Raw genomic sequence first — 13,991 nt, 5'->3', positions numbered from 1 at the left:
GATGTGAGTAAAATGTACGCTGAGTTAGGTTCTGATAGATTTTCTGATGATCTACAGTAATTGCCTGCTGTAATTTCTTATTTCATGTCTTCTGTATATATTTAAAAAAAATCATAAATATCTAGTGACTTACAGATATGAATGCTACTTTTGATACTTAGTGGCTTACCATGCATGTTGTCTTTCACATTTCTACCGTCTGGATTTGGTCCCAGTATAGACAACTAGCAGGTTCAGTTTATAAGGTTTGTTTGAGTTTTACATCTGCCTAGATGATATTAACCAAGCAATTTGAAGTTTATCACGGTGAAGTTATTTTGATTTGAATTCTTTACTCTCATGTTGAAAACCCTTGGAACTGCCATATGTCTAAGAATCCAGACATTCCTTTCCTTGAAACCGTCTTAAAATTCAGTCCAAGTCCAGACTAATTCACTAAACAGGCAGCTGTTTGCCCCTGTGTTACTAAACAGAAGTACCATGTTCTGTTTTGGGTGGAGGGATTAGGTCAACTAATAACTCTTCTTGCTCCATGGAGACAATCAGCTGTACCTAGTGTTGGTGAACAGCTAATCAATGAAAAGTGTACACAGATGGGTGTTTCAATATTTGCCTTCCCTTAAGATTACAAACTGTTTGTTTTCCAAGTGTTTAGATTATATGTCCTGTTTCTCAAATTTATTATTCTTCCCATTTCTTCAGAAGCATGGAGAACAGTTTGTTTTGCTCTTAGAACAATGACTGGAAATCTGGTGTCATGTGCCTACATTAGATGCCATCTTTCTGGGCTATGCAAACCCAAATCTCCATCTCTCTTCGTAGAGGGTGATAGTGGGGTTTTTGTGGGGCTTTTTTTGTTTCTTTGTTTGGTGGGGGTTTTTGTTTGTTTAGTTTAGTTTTTTTTGTTGTTCTTATTCTTTTCAGAGTCTCTGTCATTTGTCACATTTCTGTGTGCTGTCTGAAAGTTGATAAAGAAGAGTTTAATGGAAATACTTGGTAATATGTGATTTCTCTGAAGTGGGCATGGTAGAACAGGAAATATTGCTACTGATATTTGTAGGTCCTGTTCATATCTTTGTACAAGAATGAAGCCAGCTCTTAGGACCGTATATTAAAATTTTAACGTTGGAATTTTATGTGAAGTTCATATCTGTTCGTATATACTTGCTGCTACCTATCCAGTCATACTGTAAATGATAATATGAAACTCATTTGTTGAGCAGGAAAGGATCTGTTTGTATGAGGCATGTTTTGCAGAAGATCTCTGATTTAAGTAAATGAGTATTTCTTTTCTTTGTAGCAATGGATCTTCTAGCTGCAGGGGTAGAAGACCTGAGAGCTTTTAGGTCTTCTGTTCTCTTCGTTGCAAATAAAATCTTATGTTTATACGGGTAAAGTAATAATTTTTGGTTTTTTATGTGTAATCTAGTGCTACAGGTGTTACTGTGAAGGTATTTTGGGGAGTTTCTAAAATTTTTCATGACTTTGAATGAGTTTTCAGTTGTTTTTGTTTTCTCAGCATCTCATAATGTTATAAACTTCCAGAGCAAGATAGCACAATATCTTTGTCTTTAATAAACTCTTATTCTTACATTTCAGATGCTGGCATCACCATCAACATCAGGTCAGCTGTCTCAGTTTGGGGCAAGTTTATACGGGCAACAAAGTAAGAATTCTTTTTATTAATTATGTATTTATTTTATGCTAAATATATGACAGTTTGACACTCTGGAACATGCATATGACTTTGTTTTCTGGGGGTTGTAAGAACAACACCACATCTCCTTATGTACAGTTATTTTAAGATACGTTTTTGCTTTGCTTAGTATGCATTTTTGTAGTGATTAGTGTGCAAAATGTCATATTGTCACTTTATAACTCCTAAATGTCCAAATACAATCATACGATAAAAATTTTCTGTGATTTAACAGACTCTCTGAAGGAAAACCTAAAGAAAGAAAGCTGAACCAAAATGAACCTAGTTCATAAAACTATGTAAGGAATAGAAAGAAATTATACCTTAAATATAACTGATGCTTCATGCTCTGCAGGAGCACAGTAAAATCTTGTGTACATGCTTGGCAACTTGCATTTGGCAAAGAGCTATGCCATTAAGATTATTGCTTTCTGCATCACTGTTTTTCTTTCCTGTACCTTGACAATTTCATGCATCTGCCAGTCATATGGACACCGTTGCAATAGGAGAGCTATAGAGTGACAGTCACGGTGTAATGCTAGCTTAAGGACCACCTAACTTAGGGCCAGCTTTGAGAACTGAGCCTCCTGGTAACTGAGATGTGCACTCAGGCAGTGACTTGGAATATCTGAGCTACAGTTCCACAAGTAAAACTGGTTGTGAATATCATCTCTCCTGTGTCACTGTATGCTTTTAAATGTTTTCTGCTGTCTTGCTAAGTGCATCTGACTAAGATTCCAAGAAAAAGTGAGTTCAGAGTACTTTAGGGAGTCTGGAATTTTAATATCTAGACAAACTAAAAGCTTTGTTTGCTAGATATATGGCCTTCCCAACTTCTTTTGGCTTTCTTCAAATGGTTTAAAAAATACAGTGGAGTTTTTTTGTGGGGGGTTTTGTTTCTTTTTTGGTGGTGATGTTTTTGTGGAAGTTTTTTTTTCCTATCTCAGTGGTTGTTGATGAGTGACCCTGTAATATAAACCGCCATTTTATTTTGCTACTGAGATTTTTATGAGCAACCTCTAGCCAGTCAGGCTCATGTTTGGCTCTTGTCTTTTGGGTGCTGATTTGTCACTGTTGAACCTTTCAGACGTTACTGTATAGAGATACTGAAATAGTTTATTCAATTCTGTTTATCACAGTTATTGGTTGTTTATTTTTTGAGGTTCTTTTTTATCAACTTTTTATCAACTTGGTTTTTGCACTCGGTTGCTGCGTCTAGGATGTAATCTCTAATGTGGGGACATTTATGCGTAAAATCTTGAAAGTAAATATTATCAGGTGTCAGTTTCTACCAGATCTTGAGAAAAAGGGGGAAGAAACTTTTTTTGTTGAAGTCATGGTTACGATTAAAATACTCTTTGGGAAGAACAAAGCTGATGGTGCCTACACACTTTTAGTGATTGGTGCCTGTCAGTCCTTAAACAAGTTGTCATGTCTGCAGCATTGATGTAATGCCCCTCCTTGCCAGGAATATGGTTCTACTTCACTGTATCAAGCCTCATCCATAAAAAAATCCTAGTTTGAAGAAAGCCAATAAGAAGAAATGATCATCAGTCTAAAACTGGCTTTGCTAAAACAAATGCACAGTTGAATATCCTAATTGTCTTTTTCGTGTGCTGTATCTAGTTTGGAAGTCTATGTATTTTTTCTTTACTTTTTTTATTTTTAAAATCCTATGTAATTGTTAATCAACATGAAATATTATTTGTAATAGATATTTATGCTCATTGAAATTATTCTGATGCAGCAAATTGCCAAAATATTTACAGTGAACACTTCAATGTAATCAACTTCTAATGAAATGTTGGGATGCTTGTTATAGCAAGTCACACTACCTCTTAATCGGAATGTATAGAGATAAATCTGAGTATTACACACTTGAGTTTTATTGCAAACTCTCTGGATTTGTAAATTATAGGGTGGGACACAGACTGCAGTTCTCATAGCGTAAAAGCTGAATGAGTGGGAGATTTCTTAAGACCTTGTCCATGATAATAATTTGAGCATATGCTGTGTCTGTTCTTTGTATTCTTAGTGTTTAACAACATTATATGTTGGCATATTCAGTTCTTCTGCTGGGGTGTTCTACCATGGGAGAGTGCTGATCCATCAGAATTTTCTTTTGTTTGGTCTGCAAGATAAGGTTTTGAGTTCTGTCAGTCTGCCTCAGCAGCCTCGTGCCAAGCAGTGGGAACTGTCACAACCATCATTTTTTATATGCTAAATTTGTTGTTATTGACATGTTGCACTAAATGACTTTTTTTGTCTTTGAACATAATTCTGAAACTTCTTAAACACAGAGAATGATGTGAGAAGGATGAAAAACTTTATAAAGTTTTTCAACATTTTGAAACAGGGCAGTAACTGGTTATTTTCTGCTGTTCTCAGTTAAAGTAATTTAATTTTTTACCGTACTGAAGTGCTTGCTTTATTCTGTCATACACAATCGTTTGTGTAGAAAATACTTTTGATCACATTGTAATAAAACCATTCTGTATGTTTTTGAATGCTAATAGAGGGCTGTTAAAATTCTGCTTGCTTTCTTTTCTGGTAAGGTCAAACTTGATCACAGACACTGATGTACTGTTGCCATAAGCAATTTGAACTGTAAAGAGAAAATTGGCCTCAAGTGTTGCTTTTGTTGTCCTAAAAACAGTGTTATTAAAGATCCATCCCTTTCTTTTTTAATCAGAGATTTGCTTAATTTTTAGCAAGACAAATCAGTGTTCTAAATAATGGTCAAATACATATTTATTCAAAATAGTTATGATATTTCTCGAGTGCAGTTACTGATTTTCCTAAAATGCTTCTTTCTTTTGAGATAATTTGTAGATTTTCATGTCCTTAGCAAAAAACTCAAAATTCAACCCTTCATCTACAGTATATGTCTCAAAGTAAATAAAATCTTTTGACTTCAGAGAAATTCTTTTAAGAGCCTTTCCAGAGATAAACAGAAATGGGGCTAAATTTGATGATTGAGTTTCTAGTATCCAAACAAGAACTTAGTTTTTACACTGCACTTTCCTTCAGTCTTTACACCTTTTTGTGCATTGTCAGCATAAATTGTTTCCATCTATACCTGATGGAGAAGACTTTGTTCCTGATTGCTCTATATCTCCACCCCTCTGAATTTTTTTTCAATAGGTGCACTAGGCCTTCCAATGAGGGGAATGAGCAACAATACCCCTCAGTTAAATCGCAGCTTATCACAAGGCACTCAGTTACCGAGCCACGTAACGCCAACAACAGGGGTACCAACAATGTCACTTCACACGCCTCCATCTCCGAGCAGGTATTTATCGATAGCCAATATTTCTGCAATTGTGTCTTTCTGCAGAGCTCTTGTTGAATGTTCTGCATATTCTACCTTGTACTTTACAGTCTGATAAACTAAAAAAGAAGAAAAGTAGTTTCTGTGGACCACTGCTTGTGTTAGGGAAATAATACCATTAAAAACTAAGGATTTACTGTAAGATAATATTTTATTTTTTTGTGTAAGAGACAAATTGCTGGCAAATTCTGCTTCAGAATGTAAGAAGTCGTTATTTGATTGCACAGTTAAAATTTTGCTTTGGTGTCATACACTGCATAAGAATATAAAGATAGCAGGTCTGAAGTGCTCATTAGAAAAGAACTGTAACACCTTTTCATATGTATAATACTGAAATTTTTATCTAAACCTGATGAAAGACTTGATTAGCATGTAATGGGTCATTTGGAATTTCTGAAGAAATCCAGAGCTGCATTAATTATAGAGAGTAATCCAAACACACTGGTTGCTAAGAACAAATTAAGTTGCAACAACTCTGAGTCCATCCTGCGCTAGTAATCTAAATGACTAGCCAAATACTGTTGTACAGATTCATCTCTGTGGATGGTTTTTCTCTTTCAGGGGGATATTGCCTATGAATCCTAGGAATATGATGAACCACTCCCAGGTTGGTCAGGGCATTGGAATTCCCAGCAGGACAAACAGCATGAGCAGTTCAGGGTTAGGCAGCCCCAACAGAAGCTCTCCAAGCATAATATGTATGCCAAAGCAGCAACCCTCTCGACAACCTTTTACTGTGAACAGGTAAGGCTCTTTAATTGGACCATCCCTGTGCAGCCATAGACATGCTACTCTGGAAATGTAATTTTTTTTATCCATTAGAATAAATCTTGAAACCTTTGTCATGTACTCATGTCTGGGCAATAAATTTGGAAGCTCCTTGTAGTGTTCTTGTAAGGTCTTGGAGACCTTTAAGCTGAGTTCTCCTTATGACTGTAGAATTTCTGCTGCATCTGCTTTAAAGTATTTGATGTTTCTCATGTATTCCCAACTTTATTTTTGAAACGTACCTTGAATTTTTAGCGTCTGCATCTGTTTTAAAATTGTTCATCTAGAGCTTTGGGAAGAAGTAAGGCAAAGTTTTAAAACATGATAGTTATTCTGGAAGAGTACTAAAGTGATTTAGACGCAGTAAGGATCTGGTATTTTACTTCTTTAAATTCTGGAATGATACAGAGAATAGTGGCTTACCATTCGTTTAAGGATTTAGTACTCATTTGGATGCCGAAAGTTTCTCAATTGCTTCTCCTTTTCTAACTCTGGGCAGGATACTAACATCATAAATGAGTAGGCTTTAACTGTGTTACAGTGCTGTGTTAATGCTTCATTTGTATTGATAAACTTGTAGTAAGCACTGTCTTAGTTCTAATTATTTAATGTGTGTAGTCACAGCTTAGCATGGCTGTCTGCTTTTGAAGCCTGGTTCCATTACCTCGTGATCTCTGTGCTCCCAGTTAAGTCCTTTTTCTTCCTTCAGGCCCTTCTTTAGAGGAGTGACTGTTAAACAGAACACAAACAAGCTCATGACGGTCTGGTCTAACTCAATCTAGTATTTTACGAAATAGAGAAAGGAAAGTGAGGACTAATGTCACAGTTATCTGAATCTTATCAGATTGTTTAGTTTTGTAGTTTCACACTAATATAGGCATACAGGTACTGTTCTCAAGCACAGCAAATAGTGATAACAGCAGTTTGTGGTCTTGAAGCATGAAAAGACTTCCTATCTTGCCTCTAATTATGCAGAATTTGCCTTTTCTATCCTGTATAGTAGAGCTATAATTTTAAAAGATAATATATTTTAAAGTATTTTTTAAGTTTGAGATCACAAACAGATGAAATAGTAATATACTTTAAAACTCTATGTGTAGAGGACAGTTGTATTGGATATTGATACATGTACACAAAGTACTTGTTTAAATATCACTCAGCTGTAGGATCAGTGATGAAATCCCTGTGTGTAGGAATATTTGAATTAAAATGCTCTTCTTTTACTCTTTATGTTTCTCACTTTCAGTAAGCTACAAGTTTTACAATTTGAAAAGGAAATATCTCTGAAACAGTGACTGATTCTTATTCCACAGTTTATTGACCTATGGAAGTATAGTAGTAATACATATCCAATGGCTATTTGAGGGTATTTAGAAAAATTTTGAAATTACTATTGGGGAAAAGAATTTATGGCATTTGTCAGGTGCATGAATTATATTCATTTCAAGAAACATTTTCTGAGTAGTTGCTTAGTTGGAGCAACGAAAGGTTTTAGGTTAGGTTTTTGAACATGTAGCATTTGAAAGTATTTCAAATCAGAGTTAAATGCTTCAGATTTGTAACTATAAAAAGTTTGCATAGGTGAAATTTCCACCAGGGAACTATTTCATATTTTTATTTATGAAAACTTCCAAAACATCACCTTCTCTCCTATGACAGGAGAAAAGTGGATGTTGTGATTTCCCACCAGGCAGACATGCAGAATTTCACTCAGCTGGGGGCTTTCAACTTCTCAAAATCTCCAGCTCCCGTGGGATGAAATTGGTTTATTTGTGAAGGTGTCTGTGCAACCACAGTAGTCCTATATGATATTTAGATGTTTTCAAACATTTTTGCTTGACTATATGAATCTTCAGTTCGTGTCCTTGTATGAGAGAGACCATCCCTCTGCTCACAGTAATGCCATGTGTACATGGTCATGATTGCACACCATAACTGTTCAGCTTATAAATGAGTCATGACAACCTTGGTCATTTTCATGATCTGGCTTCCCACCTGCCAATGAATGGATTACAACCTGACTTTTAACTACTGTGTTTGATGCTGCTTCATTTTTGTATATGAAATTATTGAGTAATGATCATGTTAGTCATAACTTGTTTGTTGAGAGATGTTTTAATACACAATGGCTATTAAAAACCTAAGCTATTTTGAAGTCATTCCAGTTGACCTGATTGAGCAGTGCCTGTTGCTACTGCGCAGTGTTTTCAGAAAATAATTAAAAACCAAGTTTAGGCTAATATGGGTTGCTTAGGCTTGAAATAATTTCAGTTTTTTGTCCCTTAATATCTTCCGCTAGAAATACAAAGTATGTGTATCCTTTTGTCTGACTTCCTGGATTTTTTTCACAGTATGTCTGGATTTGGGATGAACAGGAATCAGGCATTTGGAATGAATAACTCCTTATCAAGTAACATTTTTAATGGAACGGGTGAGTTCTCTCTCTTTAATGTTGACCTTAAACTACAGTAGAGATTTTTTTTTTATTAAGCCTAATTGAAAATATTTTATTCTGTAATAATTTTCAGATGTTCCACAGAAACACTGCTCCAAGAGCAGTACTAGTTAACTGGTACTACTTTATAGCAGTGGATTTCAATATTTTCGAAGACAAAGTGAAAATAGTTCTGTAATATATTTGCTGTACATCACATGCCTATAGATTATACTTATTCAGTTAGAAATGCAAAACAGCTCTTGAATTTGAAAAGAGTGTTGGGAAGATCCATATTCTGTGAAAACATTGGGTGTGTAAGAACAGTGGGAAAGCATTTTTTAAAAATCTGAAACTCCTTTTGAGCAGCTGGTTTATCATGTGATCCTTTCAGTCAGTAGTTTAAGTTGTGATTTTTCTTTGGGAATTACTACTTCACCTGAATTTAATGAAGTAGAGAGGGGAAAATATCTTCATCCATAAATGATTTAGGTTCATGCATGCTGATGTTTCTGTATATGGCTGTGTATATGAAGCAACCTGAGGTGCTCGTGATGTCACAAGGGTGGAAGGGTTTGGACATTCCCTAGGACATTGTGACATTTTTATAGATCTGCAGCTCTGGCCTTACTTACGTAGCATTTCCTGTTGCAAATCAAAAAGTGTTCCCATGTAACTTGCACTGCATTGGCTTTTCAGCTGCTTCAGCTTTATTTTACCTAATCTAAGGACAATAGAGCTCTTTGATGCTGCTGCTAATATGGGTTATTCTCTCAAATTTCTTCTTGATAGTTCTTCAAATTTAAAACAGATCTAAAACGAATTTTAATACCTATTCCAGAACTGTAATTTTTATAGTTTGCCTGTATTTTATGTGTATAGTCTTTAATTCAGGAGTAGACCTTACTAAATGCTATTGACAAACTGTTGTTTGAAAGCAGTCTTCAAACATACTGATGCTCTTTAGGGTAGTCTTGTAACACAAAGGCTGTAGTTATTTGTAGTAATTACAGAATGAGAAAAAAGATCAACTTGAAAGAAAATCTGTCCTACATTTGTCTTGCTCGTAATGAAGTCTTTGAAGAAAAATACTTAAGGGAGTTAAAAATGCCTCTTTTTATTGTAGATGGAAGTGAAAATGTGACAGGACTGGACCTCTCAGATTTTCCAGCACTAGCAGACAGAAACAGAAGGGAAGGAAGTGGCAATCCAACTCCATTAATAAACCCTTTAGCTGGAAGGGCACCCTATGGTAAGGCCATACTTTTGAAAGCTCTTCAAATGAAATGAAATTTACTTGATTCACCTTTTGCTGTTACTAAGTCAATACACTGTCTTTTCAAAAATGCCAGACATTAGCTGCTACGAGTCATTTTTTAAAATTAATAATTGATACCTGTGACTGGAGACTCCTGTTCATAAGCATTAGAACTCATCTGTTTTAGTGTCAATAGGGTTTGTTGGGGTTTTTTATCTGTATGGTATGATTGCTCTGGGGTTGCTCGCTCTAGAAATTTCTTAGGTAATAGGTTTTATTCAAATCGCATATATACAAGAGCTGTTGATGTAGCAAATTGCAGGAATAATATATTAGTAGTAGAAGTGTTACTGTGTAGAAAGTCATAAGCTGTAAACCTACTGTAAACTTTTACTGTTTATTGGTAGTATTTGCTGTTGTACTGTTCAGTATCACCCTTGCAATAAACATCAGATTTCAAAAAATAACCTGTAAGCATCAATTATTATCACTCAGATTCCAAGTATGTGTCATAATTCTTGCTGTACAGGTTAAAAAATAATAAAAGGAAAAACCTTTAGGTGGATGCAAATCTTATTATTTGGGTCTTGAAAATATTCAGGTAAGTTTAGCGTGAGGCACAAAACTTTTTTTTGTTACTGCTTTAGTAGATTTTGTTACGCATGTTGCATCAGCTACTGTGAAAAGTTGCTTTTATAACTGTAAGTTATTTCTGTGACTCTTGTCAAATTTGGAACCAAACATAACCTAGTGTTTTCTAACTATAAAACGCTGGTGTTTTCAGAGATACCGCCAATTTTAATTGGACAAAATAGATACCACTTTATCAAGAGAAAGTAGCCTCATGGATTTGGCATAACTAGGGCCCTCTGCATAAGAGAGCCATGACAGAGTTTAACAAGCTAAACTAAATTGCTAAACACAGAAAAAAAGTGACTTCCCCAAATAAAGACACTCAAAACTCAGATCAAGCATGAGTGGAGACAGCACAGCTTGAGGCTTATATAAGATTTTGCCCAACATAGAGTGGCTTGGGTTATAAGGAACCTCAAAGACCATCTAGTTCCCGCCCTGAAAAGAGAAGACAGGTTGTGAAAAATTGATAGAAGATAGGAGGGAAATCCACAAGATGTACTTCCAGCACGGAGCTTGAATTCAATATTAAACAGCACTGCAGCATAAAAATATCTGTAATTGCTCTTGTGCTTACACCGTTTCCCCATTTTGGTGCTAGCATAGCTGTTTGCATGACTGCATGATAAACCACGAAATAAAGTTCTCTGAAGAGCTACCCTGAGCATCTGCTTAGTGCAGCAGATGTGTATGGAGGTAGAAACAATCAAAAAATAAAAATGTGAAGTACATTGGATGTTGTCTTCCAGAATAAAATGTGGAGAACACTTTTGGTTGTAGACAAGAAAGAAAAGGTTTGAAATAGAGCAGAGACCTACTTTCCTCATGCTTAGTTATTCACGAAAATTATACTTCAAATAACTTTTAGATGGAATAAGAATGTCCATTAAAGTTAATTCATTATCAGTATTATTCATCCAGTGGAAGAAATTGTAATAACTCTGGATGAAAAGGCTGAACAGCAGAAACAAGATTAACTCAATGTTGGGATTTTTTTCCTTAAAAAAGGAACTTTGATCTCTAATTCCAGAACACTGAAGAAAGTCATATGTTGTCATCTACTGAACCATTTTAGTCCTATCCATCTACTAAGAATCTTCAAAGAACAGGACCTAGACTTCCTTCTGTTCCTCTAGTGCAGTGTTCTTTGCCACCAAATCACTGTATTACATCTCAGCAAAGTCTAGTCAGCCTTGAGTGTGTGGTGTGGTGGCTTGTTTGGTTTTAACTGGCATTAAAAAAAAAAAGTTCCTGTTCAGTTGTCAAAATCCTTGTTCCAATGTGACTGGCCTGCTTTTTTTAAGTTAGGATCAGAGCAATGAGAGTTGCAGGCTAAATGTTTTCAGTTTTCATACTGAAAGTTGGAGTCGTTTTTATGTAGAGGCAAGTATTTCATAGTTGGCAGGTTCTGCTGCAAGTTAGCTGGTTGTCCTTTGAGAATACCTGCTTCTGAAGAGATTATGCAAAAAAAATTCTTCATGCACTTAGAGGACAGAGAAAAAATGTATTACGCTTTTAAAAGCAGTACATCCTTCATCAGCGGATTTTCCTAAATACAGCTTTAAAAGATTGTGAAGCTTATTGTAAAGTTTATTTCATTATTTAGACGTGTGAAACAGGTGCAGGGGATGTGTCTATGAATTTAACCTGGAGTGTTTCTCAGCTTACACTTAAATAAGAGGCTTTAGTCTAATATGTGTGGATGTTTTGAATGAATATGCTTTGTTTTGCTTTACCTGTTTTTTAAGTCATCGCTATACAGCTTGTGCAATAAGCAAGCTTGGACAGTAAGCAAGATCAGCAGAAGAAAAATTTTCTACGGTCATTTAATGTTACTCTTGGTTTCATTTTGATGATAGTTGGAATGGTAACAAAACCAGCAAGTGAGCAGTCCCAGGACTTTTCAATACACAATGAAGATTTTCCAGCATTACCAGGCTCCAGCTACAAAGATCCAACATCGAGTAATGATGACAATAAATCTGTAAGCAAACCTTAAATCTTCTCTTATTTTCAGTGTTCATACTTCTTTTGATGATTATATTTTAAAATGGTCAGTGATTTTATTTGTAATAAGAGATTTTCAAATGTGACCCTCTAAATTAATGAGAGATTTTGTATAAGCAGCATTTGAAATGTAATGTAATATAAGTGGACTTTCTCAGTAAGGCTTTTGGTCCAGTCACCCTGCTTGGACTCATCAAAACTTATTTTTGAGAATTGATAATATTTTTTAATAAGTTTGCAAGTTATAATTCTTTTTTTCCTAGCAATTGTAGCTCATTTTTTTGCTACTAATGCCTCTTATCAGTAGTAGTAATCTACACATTTTAAGATTTTTCTTCAAAGTTGTCCAGTCCGTTAAAAGTTAGGTGGTACAGTATCGCTTTAAGGTAAAATGCTTGATGAGATGTGGACTCAGAGGGAACAAGCTCTTTTCACAGAGAGCATTGATGACTAATGTAGACTAGTGAGGTACCTTATATCTGAGGTATTGGTATAATTATTGTGCATTAGATACATAACTTAGAGCATAAGATAAGGCTTTTCTTCATTGTTTACTGTGAAAGCTTTGTAAGAAAATATGCTATTTTATGTATACAAAAGATGAATAAAATATGGGTGGCAGTGGACACTTTCTTACAGGATTTGACAACATGTTCTAGTTTGTGATTGTTTTATTACTTCTAATTGCAAAAAATATGGTAATGACAGTGACACAAATACTGGTAAATAAGTAGTAGACATGGCTACAGACTCACATAAGAACTAAAAAATGAGCTATTCAGAAAAAAGGACATGAGGAAGTCTGGCCCCCAAAGTGTTGTGGGCAGTTTTATAATGAGGAAAATGTTCTGATACAGTTAGTACTGTGTACAATAAGGAGAGAGAGAGTAAATGTGATTAACTGTATAGCTGTAGACTTGTTATAAACAATATTAAACAGTTAGAAATTGTACATATGGCAAATACATTTTGTCAGTATATAGTTTTCTGGAGCATAGCCTGGCATAGTGTTTACATGTCTTTCCTGGTAACTGCAAATGTACCAATTGTATGTTGCTTGTACCTGAAATTGACTTGAGTATTATCTGTTACTGTGTTGTGGAGTGTTATGAAGGAACCAGACTATGGGGAAAATCCATAATGTGGTGTGTCCAGAAGAATCTAGTCACAGGCACTTGGGATATCCACTGTATATTCCAACTGGAATGTAAAATAATTTATTCTTTAAGACTGCGAAATTTTAGCCTATTAATAGTAATTCTCTGTGACAGATATACTTGAGAAAATGGTAAATAGTACATAAGGTTTATCAGCAGAACTCAGGGGCTTCAGCTTGATACCATTTATTGGAGTGACTTGATGTACTGGCTTATAGTGCTTGACTGAAAAGATATGGTCAGTAAGTTTCCATTTTGATTTGTTTTCATCATAACAACTCTGCAAATTATTTTTAATAGAATTTGAGTACATCAGGCAAAACGTCATCCAGCACAGACGGGCCCAAGTTTCCTGGAGATAAAAGTTCAACTACGCAAAACAACAACCAGCAGAAAAAAGGGATCCAGGTGTTACCTGATGGTATGTGTCATTCAATTTTTTCTGCTTTAAAAGTTTTGACAGTCATTTAGATCACCGTGTTGATCCCTCCACTTCTTAAAAGGAGAAAATTAACTTATTCTTCTTGTCTAGGTCGGGTTACCAACATTCCTCAAGGGATGGTGACGGACCAGTTTGGAATGATTGGCTTGTTAACATTCATCAGGGCAGCAGAGACAGATCCAGGAATGGTACATCTTGCGTTAGGAAGTGATTTAACAACACTAGGTCTCAATCTCAACTCTCCTGAGTAAGTTTCTGGGTTTTA

At 35.4% G+C, this 13,991-nt stretch overlaps 1 protein-coding gene across 2 annotated transcripts in view; it reads left to right on the top strand.

The window, feature by feature from the left end:
* Window positions 1–13,991, top strand: part of CNOT2 (CCR4-NOT transcription complex subunit 2) — an 80,851-nt gene that overhangs the window by 57,127 nt on the left and 9,733 nt on the right. For both annotated transcript variants that reach the window (XM_033058703.2, XM_033058702.2), the window contains exons 3-10: window positions 1,600–1,666; window positions 4,841–4,988; window positions 5,589–5,771; window positions 8,147–8,226; window positions 9,356–9,481; window positions 11,980–12,104; window positions 13,585–13,705; window positions 13,817–13,973. In XM_033058703.2, the coding sequence (XP_032914594.1) occupies window positions 1,600–1,666; window positions 4,841–4,988; window positions 5,589–5,771; window positions 8,147–8,226; window positions 9,356–9,481; window positions 11,980–12,104; window positions 13,585–13,705; window positions 13,817–13,973 (1,007 nt within the window). The remainder of the gene's footprint in view (window positions 1–1,599; window positions 1,667–4,840; window positions 4,989–5,588; window positions 5,772–8,146; window positions 8,227–9,355; window positions 9,482–11,979; window positions 12,105–13,584; window positions 13,706–13,816; window positions 13,974–13,991) is intronic.

The sequence above is a fragment of the Catharus ustulatus genome, chromosome 4 (genome assembly GCF_009819885.2).
Source record: "Catharus ustulatus isolate bCatUst1 chromosome 4, bCatUst1.pri.v2, whole genome shotgun sequence".
Taxonomy (NCBI): Eukaryota; Metazoa; Chordata; class Aves; order Passeriformes; family Turdidae; genus Catharus; species Catharus ustulatus.
Note: the sequence above shows the minus strand (reverse complement) of the source record. Positions and strands in the feature narration are given on the sequence as shown.